This window comes from Salvelinus namaycush, chromosome 6 (assembly GCF_016432855.1).
Source record: "Salvelinus namaycush isolate Seneca chromosome 6, SaNama_1.0, whole genome shotgun sequence".
NCBI classification, from domain to species: domain Eukaryota; kingdom Metazoa; phylum Chordata; class Actinopteri; order Salmoniformes; family Salmonidae; genus Salvelinus; species Salvelinus namaycush.
This window is the reverse complement of record NC_052312.1, coordinates 37,946,362-37,962,416: the sequence shown is the minus strand read 5'-3', so window position 1 is coordinate 37,962,416 and position 16,055 is coordinate 37,946,362. Positions and strand designations below refer to the sequence as shown.

The window sequence follows — 16,055 nt, the reverse complement described above, 5'->3', positions numbered from 1 at the left end:
ATTTCTTTGCTTATCTCTGAGCCGTGCAGCAGCGAAAACCTTCTCCTGTCCACTTTCTCCTGTCCACCTTTCTGTGTAGAACAGTATTGGTGGTGTGATGGTGTGATGTTCCGAGGGGAGCATCATGGGAGAGTGTCTGGTATCCATCATGGTGTTCTCTGGCCCTCAGGGAGAGTTCTGCCCCATCCTCACTGATGGATGGGAAGCTGCTCAACACTAGATGGATTACTCTCTGCAGTACACACACACCTGCACATGCTCAGGAGTGTGTGCCATGTGTTGTGTGTGTGTGTTTGTGTGTGTGTGCGTGGAATGCGTGGTCATTATCGCAAATGGAACATTCTGTTAACATGGCGTCAGGCTTGCTTTTCAGAGTTGGTCAATTCATTAGAAATGTGTCTATCTATGAGCCTCTACAGGTGCATTAGTGAACCAAAGCTTTACTTCAGTGTAGTCCCTATGGGATCTCCTGCCAACATAAAGCAGGGTGTTCATTAGTGCCCACTGCCATCATTACTGTCCATGTGTATTTTCTCCCACGCAACAGCAGGTCTGCACAGTGGAGCCCAGTAACCACCACCCACACCCCTGATCCCTGGAGTACCTGGGTCTAACCACATGTTCTGTTGGCATCACATTGGCATTGTTCTGGAGAACAAAATGCAGTTTCTATTGCTGTCCACATTTTGGAGGTAAAGTTTAGACATACATTAATCACTTCAGATGCTATCTGTTATCTCCTGCCAATATAATGGTGGGCAATGATTGGTAGGGGACTGTTGTTGTTTGAGAGAAATAGCTGCAGGAAAATAGGAGACACTGAAGTGATTGCTGCCGAAGATTTTCTTAGACAAAAGATGAGTTTGTCGCGTGGAAAGCCAGCGGGGAGTGAATCAGAGCTCAATCAGAGCTCAAAGTCTCCAACAGACACCAATTTCCCAAAGTCCAACCTGACAAAACACTGGGCCCCACAATGACTCACCAAGCCTTCAGCAAAACCCCTAGAACAGCACAGAGAGCGGAGAGGGCAAAACAATGGTTTCTAATACATACTGTAACCCTGAGAGCGTTCATTACCAGAGAGAGAGAGTGGCTTTGACTGAGGGTTTCAAAATGACAGCCCCTCATCTTGAGTGGACATGACACAGGTGAGAGCAGGTCTGGAGGTAAAATTCCTTACTACCATCTTAGGTTGTCAATCCTCTTGCCTGGCCATCCTTGTTGTGGCCCTCAGGCATCTGTTGTGGCCCTCAGGCATCTGTTGTGGCCCTCAGGCATCTGTTGTGGCCCTCAGGCATCTGTTGTGGCCCTCAGGCATCGGTTGTGGCCCTCAGGCATCTGTTGTGGCCCTCAGCTCTGCTCTGCTCACCTGACAAGCCTCCCACGTCCATCTTCTTCAGGTTCTTGGCCTCCAGGATGACCACGGTCAGCTTGCCGGCGGTGGGCACGTATCGCAGGGAGAAGCAGATATCACCCAGCTTCTCTTGCTGTGAGAGGAGAGAGAGAGAGAGGAGTCATGACCATAGCTAGGAATAAGGATGAAGTTGTCTGCTGAAGTGACACATGGTTTGGGTGTGTAGTCTTGTCTGTCTAAAAGCTTGAATGCTTTCACATGGATTCTGTTTTCCCATTTGGGTTTTCTTGGATCTTTTTAGGGCAGGGTTTCCCAACTGGTGGCCCGTGGGCTGAATTTGACCCTTGGGTGAATTTTCTTCGCCCCCCCCCCCAAGTTTTCTGAGCAATTTTGTTTTGGGGGGGGACATAAAATAATGTAACAAAACACCAGGAATTCAGCTCCAAGAGATTTTAATTGAGTTAATCTGTCCCCAAGTATTCCCACGCATAATAGAGATACATATGTTACCATATCAAAATGTAATCAAGATTTGCAATTCTTATGTTTTAGTCAAATATTATATCTGTTTGGGCATCTTGTGGTCAATTTGACAAAATATTTGCAATTATGTTCCGGGACCCCCGACCATCCGCTCAAGGACAAAACGTCCCGCTGCTGAATGCAGTGGGGGAACCCCTGTTGTAGAGGTTATTGGTTGAGGTTACAGCTGCTGAGAGACAGAACGTCATCAATCGTTCCCTTGTGGCATACACATCAACATAGAAATAAACAATCGTAGTCACAGAGCGAACAGACTCAAAATGTGATTTATATTTCTGGAATTACGCATATTAACAAGTAGAACAGACTGACGCTCAATAAGTGTCCCAGGTCCAACTTGAATTACACATGATTGGAAACATCCACTATGGATAGACCTCATAAATCAAGGGCCAAGGAGGCCTGAACATTGATTTTTGTTTTATATACCAGGTCTTTTATCAAATTACAATCAAGACCGATTCCCTAAAACTAAATATATGTGATGAGAATATAATACGGTTGCCAGATGTGAGTTGTATATGGGGCAGGTTAATTCTCAGCCTGGGTCGCCATTACTCAGTCAGTGCATCTAGCTGTGCCTGGCCTGTACACTCAGCCCAGAGCCGACGGGACTAAATAGACTCTCACTTTAATGACTGAGGCTCCAGCTTCATCAACATAAATACACACTCCTCCCGGGAGACGTGGGCAGAGAGAATGAGAGGAAAAAAACACTGAAATAAATTATGCTTGTCTGAAGCCATCACGGTCTAATATATTCCAGAAATATCTGAGAAAGGCCAGCGCTGCCTTTTGAGCTGCTAGACCCTCTCCTGCCGAGAACGCTCCATGTTTGACCCGCCAGGTTGAGGAGGATGTTTTCGCTATGTTAACACTGTTATACAACCGAGTAGGAAGAGTCTAACATTTTGTAGCTAATAAAGTGCATGGTCCGTTTTTCCCTCAGTCAATACGGGTGTGTTATTTCAAAGCCCGTTCGCAGGTAAATCCAATTGTCACTGCATCACTTTTCTTCTCGACAACAGACGCCGTCGTAAGTAACCTTTGTTTCTAGAAGAACGCACAGTGGAAACAAACAAATTATGAAACCCCCTGATATGTTGATCATGTGTCGCTTAAAAAAGATTGGATTCCTCCTGAATTGATCTGGAGTCCATCTGTTATTCTGGCAGTGTTTGACTTCATTTTAAAGTTATATGAACAAAATGCCGCCATGTTATCTTTACCACAGACCTACTGTATATGTAAGGGATAATCAACAAGGGTCTATGCATTCTGTAGAAAATAATGAACGACGTGGAACTTTCCAAGGAGTTGTATTATTTTCCAGAGAACGCATAGAGCCCAGAGAAGATTATCCCTTTTATACCATGGCTATAGTTTTACACATTTACTGCTACACATGTGTTCATTTGCAGGTAGAAATGTATTCAACATCCACTGTTTACTAGATAGCAAGTTTACTAGATAGATACAGTAGTTGCCTTGATAACCAAACAAACAGACTTGCTAGTTTAGTCCTAGCTTGCTATTATGAAAATCTAATTAAGCAATGGCAATAATGTTTTCAATTCAAGTTTTTCTTTCAAAAGCAGCTCAAACATAGAACATATAAGAATGAACTATGGCCATTGAATTCTACAGTGCTGATATACTGTGCGTTATAGGGAAATAATCCATGCTCTAGAATGCCCTTCAAGCCAATCATAAACGTATATTCAACAATACCATGGTATAATTAAGCAATAAGGCATGAGGGGGTGTGGTATATGGCCAATATACCAGGGCTAAGGGCTGTTTTTATGTTTTTACTGTTCTAATTCCGTGTGTAACCAGTATACCAATCAGCATTCAAGGCTCAAATCACCCAGTTTATAATTTTAGCAATTAGGAACCTTGAGGGTTTGTGGTATATGGCCAATATACCATGGCTAAGGGCTGTGTCCAGGCAATTCTCGTTGCGTCGTGCATATGAACAGCCATTAGCTGTTGTATATTGGCCATATATCACACATCCTCGGGCCTTATTGCTTAAATGATACCCCAGAGGAAATATCTGGTTCAACATGCCTCTCACTCTGTGTGGATGCATATATTTGCATAGATATGGGTAATGTGTCCATACATTTTTCTGAGTGGATATTGGGATTATTCTGAAGGACCAATTTTGCCCTTAGTCTAATGTGGTCGTGCCAAACGTAGAAGCATGGGGAGAAATATGAGTTGGCTATAGAGCACAAACAGATCTGGGACCATACTAGTGGTTGGGCTGGTCAGAGCATCTCTTTAGCTAGCTGCTAGGACCTCGTTGGGTGTCTTTTGCAGCCACTGAGGCATGGCTGATGTGTGAAACATTCCTTTCAGCCACTGTTACACACATTCAATGAGGACAGGAACTTCTTCTTGACCCTATTGTCTTTTATACATCCACAGAAGTTGCTTGGTGTGTCACATTATCCTTAAAGTCTTCCCATAATGATCACATTTCAACATTTGTATAATCATATAGTGTTTAAGATGGTGCTCACGATGGTGAAAGTGGCCATTTCAAATCAAATCAAAACCTTCAGCGAAAGCCCACTCAAGTGAGCGACTACCACTTTAAGGGCGTTAAGACAGTGTCTCAAGCCTTGCGTGAAATGATCAGGTGTAGCTTGTCTGGTTCTGGAACAACGCTGCAGATGGAGATGTCCTTCCACTCTCTGGCACCACAGGTGTGAAAATGAACCTTTACATGAACTTTACATGCACGCCGTAACATTTACCTTGAACATTGTATCTCCTGCACACTTTTATTAATAGAATGAGAAGCATGGAGAGATGATTAAGTGACATTTTCTATGAGAGATGGAATACCCCCAACTACTGTTTGGCACTGAGCTCACTCTTCAATCCCAGGTAAAACATTTTTAACATAGTCATACGAATGTCGTGTGATTTTAGGTCACTTAAAATGTCTGATCGTGGATTTTCTAGAAATTAACTGTTACCTTGGTGACAACACTCCATACTGGTAGTCAACTTTCGTAACTTTGGGGAAGAAAATATTAGGAGTTTCTGATGTGTAAACTTAGAGTTGTTATATTATATATATTATATTATTTACCTCCTCCTTCTCGGCGCTCACAAGATCCCGCCACTCCTCTGTCACGTGACTAAAGTCAATCTTGTTCATGGGCAGCTTCACGTCTCCGATGGCGTCGTGCTTGGAGAAGCGGTCAAAGTCGTACACCGTCATCATCAGCGTCTTGCCTCCCAGCTCCACGTAGGGCACCTGGGGAGAACCATGAGGACTGAACTTGTGCATATAATCACTAGAAGAGAGTCCGTCCGAACTTGAAACCTCTCTAAGTGTCTTCTGGTGGAACTTACTTATCTCAAACTAAGGATAAATTGAAGTAGTCTATTGTTGACAACTGTAGTAGCACAGTGGTGATAGTGGTGCTTTACAAAATGGCCGGCAGATTGGCACGCTGCATCAAAGCTACTTCCAGGCACTGGTATTACTTGTCAAGGAATAGAGAGGAGTTGTCGTGAGTTGGGGAAGTTCTGGTTCTAGAGCATTACAAATCAATCAACCCGCCTCCTCCTCCACTCCTTCCTCCTCCACTCCTTCCTTCTCCAGTCCTGTCTGTGACGGACAGGCGGCAGGAAGTCTTATCTGCCAGAGATCCGGGGCGAAGGAAGGGGTGCTGGTGGAGGGGATGGTGAAGAGTGGATGAAAGTGGTGTCTGGGTTTTGATTCTTGATTGCCTCCAATTGAGGCAGACAAAGCTCATTATACACGGGGTCTTGTTACAACATGGTGACAAACTGCCTGATTGGCTAGAAAAGAGATAAGACTTCCGAAGTTTGTCCTTGACACTATCACCACCACGACCAAAGAACACTCCTAGCTCCTTCATTTCTATAATGGAGCCACTTGTGATTACAAGTAGGTGCCGGTGGGATAAATAAAGCTTCACAGATCTACCATGTTATCTGAATTCTAAAATAAATATGCTACTGGTATTTAACCAATCTGGCAACCGGCATCCCCCCAGCCCCCCACATATGCTACGTATTTCTCGTTGCAGACAAACACCTGTTATCTTTTTACTGCTGGGTGAATACCACAACTCTTCCTCCACAGCTGAGATACTGTAGCTACAATCACAATTTCGAAACGGAGGAACTTTTGCTCAAATTTAGGCCAAATCAAAACAAGAACGAGAGAGAGAATAAGGAGAGATGGAAGTTTGCATCTGCCTGTGTGAATCCTGATCATACAGAGGTTGTGTGGAACAGGAGGCAGTCTGTCAGCAGCTTGTTACTAGGCCAGCTGTATGGACCAAGAGGCAGTCTGTCAGGAGCTTGTTACGGGGCCAGCTGCTCGATGTCTACACACCTTACTCGAACGAACACACCACAGCATGCAAATGACTTTGTCATAGAAGGAACAAACAAACACAACCTGCTTAAACAAACTACTGTGTTCAATGTGTGGTTTATGTATTGTGTATTTGTCCTATTCCTTTAGAAATGTCTATTGTTGCTATTATGGAATACAAAGTTTACTACTTCTACTACTACTACAACAACTAATACTACTACTAATACAACAACAGCAACTACTACTACTACTACTACTGCTACGACTACTACTACTAATACTACTGCTGCACAAGACAAGGTTTGAGAGTTGCATGGGTGAAGTATTGTCTAGTCTACTCTTATACCTTTAATAAGTACCTTGAATTGGAACTGCTCGTTGAAGGTGGGGTTTAGGGTCTTCCTGTGGACCTTGGTCTCAAACTTCTTCTTCTTGTCAGGTAGCAGGTAGACCTTGACATAGGGGTCCGAGGTGCCGCCCATGTCCATGGCTGGAAGGTCCGCTGCTTGGATGATCCCTACTATGAGCTGTGGAGAGGAAGGGTGGAGGGGAGACAACAGAGACTGGTCAGCACTACAGTCCCATCCACAGCAATACCAGAGCCTTGATATGACTGTCATCCCACCACCATTCTAACAGAGCACCAAGCTGTGGTTCAATTGGAATAACCTCCGGTCTCATCACTGGTGCAAAACACTAGGATGGAGAGATGCGACATGGCATGGGTTTAAAACGATCACCAGCAGAATTGAAGTCAAGAGCCTCTATAGTTTAGATTGAATTATGAGAAAGAGGCCCATCGGTTATCTCTTCAAATCATGGAGGCAGGCCATAGGTGATATTAAAAGTAACGCTCATGTGAAAGGCACGGTGGTTTAAGCCAAAGCAGGACCTGTCAGAGCTCTGCAGTGAGAGGCCTGTTCTCCACCACATCAGGCTGATAATTGATAACCATGCTGGGGGGCAGGGGAGGCTGATTGACCTGCCAGTCACAGCTGCTTCCTCCAAGGCCTATTGGGGCCTCCTAGTCAGTCAATCAACTTCCTGTCAGGCAGCCATCATCCGGAAATCTGGAGGGGGACCAGGGCACTCAACCATGGAGCTCTCCAGCAGTTGTCAGAGCCAGCCAGCCAGCATGGATTATTGGAGCGTGAGAAATGAGGCTACCCTCTGTCATCAAAACGCATGGATCGGTATAGCAACGAATGCTGGATCTCATCATAATTTGTGACCCGTGTTTTCGCAGTTCAGATCAGTGCTAAAGTAAGGCTCAGGGGAGATGGTGATGGGACTCCAGCTGTAGGAAGGGCTCCCGAGTGGCGCAGTGGTCTAAGGCACTGCATCTCAGTGGCATCACTACAGACCCTGGTTTGATTCCAAGCTGAATCACAACCGGCCATGATTGGGAGTCCCATAGGGTGGCACACAATTGGCCTGCGTTTGCCGGCGTAGGCCGTCATTGTAAATAAGAATTTGTTCTTAACTGACTTGCCTAGTTAAATAAAAGTAAAAAAATTATGGGAGTGGGGGATGACTGTGTGATGACACAATACAGAGGCCAAAGCAAATACTCCATGTATACTGCACATGAAGACAACATGGGAGAAACATAGATGGAACCCCCTCTGTCAATGGGGGTGATATTGTGCCAAAATGCGCCCATGCTAATGCAAAACATTGTTATATTCTTGTTATATACACAAAAACGTTATAGTCTTGTTATATACACTGAGCAGAGGTTAGAAACGGTTCAGGGAACAGAACCAATATCTGGAAAATAATTACATTTTTCGAGGAACAGAACCAGAACCGAGAACGAAAGTGATCTACTGTATACTGTTCCGGAACAGAACCATTATTTGAAAAGCATGGTAACCTGTTAATAACTTATTTTACACTACAGAATTTTTTTCCAGTCCGACAAAAAATGCAACATTCAGAAACGTGCAGTCATTCAGAAACGTATTCCAGTGCCTGCCAGAACATATTTTCCAGTGTGTGTGTAGGCTACAGTACATGTTCCTCCCTCCCTCTGAACCATGCATAGTCTACTGTAGCTACTGGTGTTACAGGCGTGATTCAGAAATTAGGGAGAGAGATTTTTAATTAGAGAACAATGGACTTGCCTTTTCAGTGCTAGTTAAAGATAGTTATCAAGTTTCACATTGGATTTATTAACTACAAAAAGGTAAGAAGCATTTTTATTATATTTCTGGTGCTGCTCTGCACATACAAGCTTGTTAGCCAGCTAGCTTGTTAGATAGCTCTGGTCTAGCTCTCGAAAACTCTAGGCAGCATTATGTTTAATGTAATGGAACTGAGAGTCATGCTCAAGGGCTAGCTCTGGTCCAATGTTAAGTCAACTCTCTGAAGTTCAAAGTTCCTTCATAGAAGTCGCTCCTCCAAATTCAGATAATGCATGTCATAACAACAAGATATCCAGCACTTCATGCCCAGCACTCTCCACAGCCTACACTACACTAGTTTGTCCAATGCAAGGCTAGGATTGTATAGGAATGGATCCACTATACATTGGTGAAGTAATTTAATGTTGAGCTAAATGTGGATTGCAGAGGTCTAAAAAGGCACAAAAAGGAAAGATATCAAATATTACTTTTTTTGGTTTGAACCGGTACAGAACTTTATTTTGCTGGTCGGAAGCAATGTATTGGAACAAAATAAATTATGGTTCTGTTCAAAACTAAACGATTGGAAAATAACTGAGATTCCAACTTCTGAAACTGAGTGTACAAAACATTAGGAACACCTTTGTAATATTGAGTTGCACCCCCCTTTGCCCTCAGAACAGCCTCAATTTGTTGGGGCATGGACTCTACAAGGTGTCGAAAGCGTTCCACAGCGATGCTGGCCCATGTTGACTCCAATGCTTTCCACAGTTGTGTCAAGTTGGCTGGTAGTGGATCTCTACCTCGAATAGCTTTTCCATCTCATCCCACAGACGCTCAAATGGATTGAGATCTGGTGACTGGGCAGGCCACTGCAGTCAGCTGAATTCACTGTCATGTCCGTGGATCCATTCCTATACAATGCTAGCTTTGTGGCATGGGGCATTCTCCTGCATAAAAAAATATATTTGCAGATGGATACACTGATGCCATGAAGGGATGCATCTGATTGCCAATGATGTTCAGATATCCTGCGGCATTCAAATGTTGCTCCACTTTTATCAAGGGTCCCAACACACCCCACACTATAACACCACCATCCTGCAATGTTGACAGGTGGCATGATGGATGCATGTACCCATACCCTAGTCCTCCCATATGCGTGAAACAGCAGGAACTGGGATTCATCAGACCAAGGATGAATCCCAATGATTCAATGATGTTCCAATTCTCCAGTGTCCAGTGTTTTCATTCCTTAGCCCACTGCAAACGCAGTAAAGTCGTCGGCTGCCATACCCCATTCATGTCAAGGTACGATGAGTTTTGCATTCTTTTATGGGTCTTTGGGCACCAATGTTGTACTAGTCTGTCAGCTGACTAACTGTAGCCCGACTGTTGCTCTGCACAATTCATGTCAGCCTCCTTTGTCCTCTTTCATCAATGACCCGTTTTTGACAAGTGGCCTGCTATTGGCTGGATGTCCTTTGGGTGGTGTACCATTCTTGATACATACGGGAAACTGTTGAGCGTGAAAAACCCAGCAGCATTGCAGTTCTTGACACACTCAAACCAGTGCACCTGACACCTACTACCATATCCCATTCAAAGGCACTTAAATCTTTTGTCTTGCCCATTCACCCTCTGAATGGCACACATATACAATCCATGTCTCAATAGTCTCAAGGCTTAAAAATCCTTCTTAAACCTGTCTCCTCCCCTCCATCTATACAGATTGAAGTGAATTTAGCTGGTAACATCAATAAGGGATCATATCTTTCAGCTGGATACACCTGGTCAGTCTGTCATGGAAAGAGCAAGTGTTCCTAATATGTTGTATACTCAGTGTAGTTTGAACATAAAGCTAAAGCAACCCAAAGGGAACAACTAAGATACTGTACGTGTATGTTCTTCAAAATGGATTAAACATATTTTTGTTCTCTGCCCATCTACACACAATACCCCATAATGACAACGTGAAAACATGTTTTTAGAAAAGTTAGCAAATGTATGACAATTAAATACAGAAATATGTAATTTACATAAGTATTCACACCCCTGAGGGAATACATGCTAGAATCCCCTTTGTGTCACGTGAGTTGGGGTGGGCATTATATGTCTGGTGTTCTATGTTTTCTTTTTCTGTGTGTTTGGCCGGGTGTGGTTCTCAATCAGAGGTAGCTGTCTATCGTTGTCTCTGATTGAGAACCATACTTAGGTACCCTTTTCCCACCTGTGTTTTGTGGGTAGTTGTTTTCTGTTTTGTGTCTGCACCAGACAGAACTGTTTCGTGTTGGTCTATTTTTGTTATTTTGTCTTAGTGTTCTGAGTTTAATAAATATCATGAACACGTAACACGCTGCGCCTTGGTCCACTCCTTCTTCATCAGACGAACATCGCTACAGAACTACCCACCACCAAAGGACCAAGCAGCGTGGTGGAATGGACTCCTGTACATGGGAGGAAATCTTGGACGGCAAGGGACCCTGGGCACAGCCGGGAGAGTATCGCCGTCCTAAAGAGGAGCTGAAGGCAGCTAAAGCGGAGCGGCGACGCTACGAGGAGTTAGCTCGAGGAAACGTGCACGAGAGGCAGCCCCAGAATTTTCTTGGGGGGAGGCACACGAGGAGATTGGCGGAGTCAGGTAGGAGACCTGAGCCAACTCCCCGTGCTTACCGTGGCGAGCGTCATACTGGTTAGGCACCGTGTTATGCGGTGGAGCGCACGGTGTCTCCAGTACGTGTACATAGCCCGGTGCGCTATATCCCAGCGCCTCGCATCGGCCGGGCTAGAGTGGGCATCGAGCCAGGACGGAGTGTGCCAGCCCTGCTCTCCAGGCCTCCAGTACATCTCTACGGCCCAGGATATCCTGCGCCGGCTCTGCGCACTGTGTCTCCAGTGCATCTGCACAGCCCAGTGCGTCCTGTGCCTGCGCCCCGCACGTTTAGGGCCAAAGTCACCATCCAGCCAGGACGGGTTGTGCAGGCTCGTTGCTCGAGACCTCCAGTGCGCCTCCACGGCCCAGTGTATCCGGTGCCTCGGCCAAGGACAAACCCTCCTGCATGTCTCCCCAGCCTGGTGAGTCCTGTGCCTGTGCTAAGAACTAACCCTCCTGCATGTCTCCCCAGCCTGGTGAGTCCTGTGCCTGCTCCCAGAGCCAGGCCTCCTGTGTGTCTCTCTATTCCAGTGATGATACATGGCACGAAGCCTCCAGTGGTGATCCATGGCACGAAGCCTCCAGTGGTGATCCATGGCACGAAGCCTCCAGTGATGATCCATGGCACGAAGCCTCCAGTGATGGTCCATGGCAAGAAACCTCCAGTGATGATCCATGGCACGAAGCCTCCAGTGATGATCCATGGCACGAAGCCTCCAGTGATGATCCATGGCATGAAGCCTCCAGTGATGATCCATGGCAAGAAGCCTCCAGTGATGATCCATGGCACGAAGCCTCCAGTGATGATCCATGACAAGAAGCCTCCAGTGATGATCCATGGCACGAAGCCTCCAGTGATGATCCATGGCACGAAGCCTCCAGTGATGATCCATGGCCCGAAGCCTCCAGTGATGATCCATGGCACGAAGCCTCCAGTGAGGATCCATGGCACGAAGCCTCCAATGAGGATCCATGGCACGAAGCCTCCAGTGTTGATCCATGGCACAAAGCCTCCAGTGAGGATCCATAGCACGAAGCCTCCAGTGAGGAGTTATGGCAGGAGGCCTCCAACGAAAGGCTGTCAGTTCGGAGCTTCCAGGGACACCCTCCAGGCCGGAGCTTTCAGCGACGCCCTTCTGTCCGGAGCCTCCAGCGACGCCCTCTAGTCCGGAGCCTACAGCGACGCCCTCTAGTCCGGGCCTCCAGCGACGCCCTTCAGTCCGGAGCCTCCAGCGACGCCCTCTAGTCCGGAGCTGCCAGCGACGCCCTCTAGTCCGGAGCCTCCAGCGACGCCCTCCAGTCCGGAGCTGCCAGAGTCTCCCTCCTGTCCGGAGCTGCCAGAGTCTCCCTCCTGTCCGGAGCTGCCAGAGTCTCCCTCCTGTCCGGAGCTGCCAGAGTCTCCCTCATGTCCGGAGCTGCCAGAGTCGCCTTCATGTCCGGAGCTGCCAGAGTCGCCCTCCTGTCCGGAGCTGCCAGAGTCGCCCTCCTGTCCGGAGCTGCCAGAGTCGCCCTCCTGTCCGGAGCTGCCAGAGTCACCCTCCTGTCCGGAGCTGCCAGAGTCGCCCTCCTGTCCGGAGCTGCCAGAGTCGCCCTCCTGTCCGGAGCTGCCAGAGTCGCCCTCCTGTCCGGGGCCCGCTGCGAGGGTTCCCAGTCCGGGGTCGGCGGAGAGGGTCCCTGTCACGCCCTGACCTTAGAGATCCTTTTTAATGTCTCTATTTTGTTTTGGTCAGGCCGTGAGTTGGGGTGGGAATTCTATGTCTGGTGTTCTATGTTTTCTTTTTCTGTGTGTTTGGCCGGGTGTGGTTCTCAATCAGAGGTAGCTGTCTATCGTTGTCTCTGATTGAGAACCATACTTACGTAGCCTTTTTCCACCTGTTGTGGGTAGTTGTTTTCTGTTTTGTGTCTGCACCAGACAGAACTGTTTCATGTTGGTCTATTTTTGTTATTTTGTCTTAGTGTTCTGAGTTTAATAAATATCATGAACACATACCACGCTGCGCCTTGGTCCACTCCTTCTTCATTAGACGGTCGTTACACTTTGTCAGTGTTTACAGCTGTGAGTCACTCTAGGTACGTCTCTAAGAGCTTTGCACACCTAGATTGTAAAAATCTTTAAGCGCTGTCAAATTAGTTCTTGATCATTGCTAGACAGCCATTTTCTTGCCATAGATTTTCAAGCCAATTTAAGTCAAAACTGTAACTTGACCACTCAGAAACAATCAATGTCGTCTTGCTAAGCAACTCCAGTGTACATTTGGCCTTGGGTTTTAGGTTATTGTCCTGCTGAAAGATTAAGTTCTCCCAGTGTCTGTTGGAAAGCAGACTAGACCAGGTTTTCCCTCTGGGATTTTGCCTGTGCTTGGCTCTATTCCGTTTCTTTTCATCCTAAAAAACTCCCTGGTCCTTGACGATGACAAGCATACCCATAACATGATTCAGCCACCACCATGGTTGAATATATGAGGAGTGGTACTCAGTGATGTGTTGGATGATTTGCCCCAAACATAACACTTTGTATTCAGGACATGAAGTTTATTTTTTGCAGTTTTACGTTAGTGCCTTTTTGCAAACAGGATACATGTTTTGGAATATTTTTTATTCTGTACAGGCTTCTTTCTTTTCACTCTGTCATTTAGGTTAAATAATGTTGTTCATCTATCCTCAGTTTTGTCTTATCACAGCCATTAAACTCTGTAACTGGGGTGTGAATACTTTCCGAAGGCACTGTATGTACAATTATCCTGAAGTCACTTACCAAAGACCTCACTGTGATGCTATTGTAGCTTTCAAAAAGAATTCTGCAGAGCTCAAAATGTTAACCAGCAGTCATCTCTATGCAAGTGTGTCAATTAATCCTGACATGCTGTCCATTAGATTTCCCTACAGTTGTCCAGAGAGAAGCAGTGTCAGGTGTCCTGCTACACGGTGTCACACTGCATTTACTGTGAGCCTCCACCCACCTGGACTCATCTCCATCATCTCTAAGAGGATGATGGGACTGGAGGTCTGTGACGAAGACCGTTTACGTACTAGGTTTTACCTATTACAAAACTCAAATCAGATGTTCTGCTGTGAAACCACCTCTATTGTTTAATACAACACGTACAGAACACATGTCCACAGTCAAGAGTTAAACAGTCATATTCAGACTAGCTGAATATTTCATCATATTTGAATATTCTCAGAGGGACCAGTTGAGTCAAGTGTACAAAGGGGCCAACAGCTACACTGAAGTGGATTATTAAAGGGTACTACTAAACTGGACAGTGGTATAAAGTACTTAAGTAAAAATACTTTCAATTACTACTTAAGTAGTTTTTTGGGGTATCTGTACTTTACTTTAATATTTATATTTTGGACAACTTTTAATCCACTACATTCTTAAAGAAAAGAATGTACATTTTCCTCCATACATTTTCCCTGACACCCAAAAGTAGTCGTTACATTTTGAATGCTTAACAGGACAGGAAAATGGTCCAAATCACACACTTATCAAGAGAACATCCCTGGTCACCCTACTGCCTCTGATCTGACAGACTTACTAAACACAAATGCTTCATTTGTAAATTATGTCTGAGTGCTGGAGTTTGCCTTTGACTATCTGTAAATTTTAAGAAACAAGAAATTGTGCCATTTAGATTGCCTAATAGAAGTAATTTGAAATGATTTACACTTTTACTTTTACTTTTGACACTTAAGTATATGTTTGCAATTACATTTACTTTTGATACTTAAGTATATTTAAACCAAAATACTTTGGGACTTTTACTCAAGTAGTATTTTACTGGGTGACTTTCACTTTAACTTGAGTCATTTCCTATTAAAGTATCTTTACTGTTACTCAAGTATGACAATTGGGTACTTTTCCCACCACTGAAACGTGATAATTAAAAGGTACTACTAAACAGGTATATTAATAAAAGGTACTACTAAACTGGTTTATTAAAGGGTACTACTAAATTGGATTATTAAAAGGGTACTACTAAACTGGATTATTAAAAGGGTACTACTAAACTGGATTATTAAAAGGGTACTACTAAACTGGTTTATTAAAAGGGTACTACTAAACTGGATTATTAAAAGGGTACTACTAAACTGGTTTATTAAAAGGGTACTACTAAACTGGTTTATTAAAAGGGTACTACTAAACTGGATTATTAAAAGGGTACTATTCCAATCTGTGTTTGTGTTATATGATCCTCACGATACTGAACATCTGATCTGGCTTCTTTCACATTCCCCAGGTCTGTAAACCTGTGTGTGTTTAACGGAGGGGCAGCGTCCTGTCACAGAGAAGGGCCTGCCGGGTCGTAACCCATCCCTGTGTGTGTTTAACGGAGGGGCAGCGTCCTGTCACAGAGAAGGGCCTGCCGGGTCGTAACCCTTCCCTGTATGTGTGATATTGGCCGCTGACGGGAAGCTGGAGAACGGTGTGCACCTGCAATTGTCACTAAGCCCCGGGCAGCACGTCCTGAATCGAGTTGTTCCGATACTCCCTCCCTGGTCCCTCCCTACGGCTCAACATAGCCACACAAACACTGCACACTTCAAAGGAGAACGCCCCAAGGGGATGTGAAAGGAGCTGTCATATTCCTCCTGTCTTCTCTTGCTTTTCGCTGGAGCCTCTGAGAACGTATTCTCTTTCAGAGGTCAATGGTAGAAGTACATTTGGATAGACAGAGAAAGGTAATGGGGAAAAACTGTGGTTTTCATTATTCCTACCCAATATAAGGGAGACGGTAGACTCTCTTTTATGAATGCAGAGGGTCTCCTTTCGCCCCATTAAAAGGGACATTACTATGATGTTGAAAGTGGGAAATAGCATATTATGTTTCCCATTCTGGCTCCTTTGTGGATCATTTGTGGTGGAGCTGCTTTATACAGCCACCGTACTCTGGGTACCGAATTCTTTACTAACTTGTGCTCTCATTAAACCCCCACACCCCCATTCTAATAGAGGCCTGGGCCAGTAGCCATCACTGGTGCTTAACTAACAGAAACAGG

At 45.2% G+C, this 16,055-nt stretch overlaps 1 protein-coding gene across 1 annotated transcript in view; it reads right to left on the bottom strand.

Moving 5' to 3' along the window:
- Positions 1 to 16,055, bottom strand: part of LOC120049373 (synaptotagmin-1-like) — a 52,037-nt gene that overhangs the window by 13,336 nt on the left and 22,646 nt on the right. The window contains exons 4-6 of the mRNA XM_038995640.1: positions 6,632 to 6,799; positions 5,007 to 5,174; positions 1,370 to 1,487 (exon numbers count right to left, since the gene is read on the bottom strand). Coding sequence (XP_038851568.1) covers positions 1,370 to 1,487; positions 5,007 to 5,174; positions 6,632 to 6,799 — 454 coding nt within the window. The remainder of the gene's footprint in view (positions 1 to 1,369; positions 1,488 to 5,006; positions 5,175 to 6,631; positions 6,800 to 16,055) is intronic.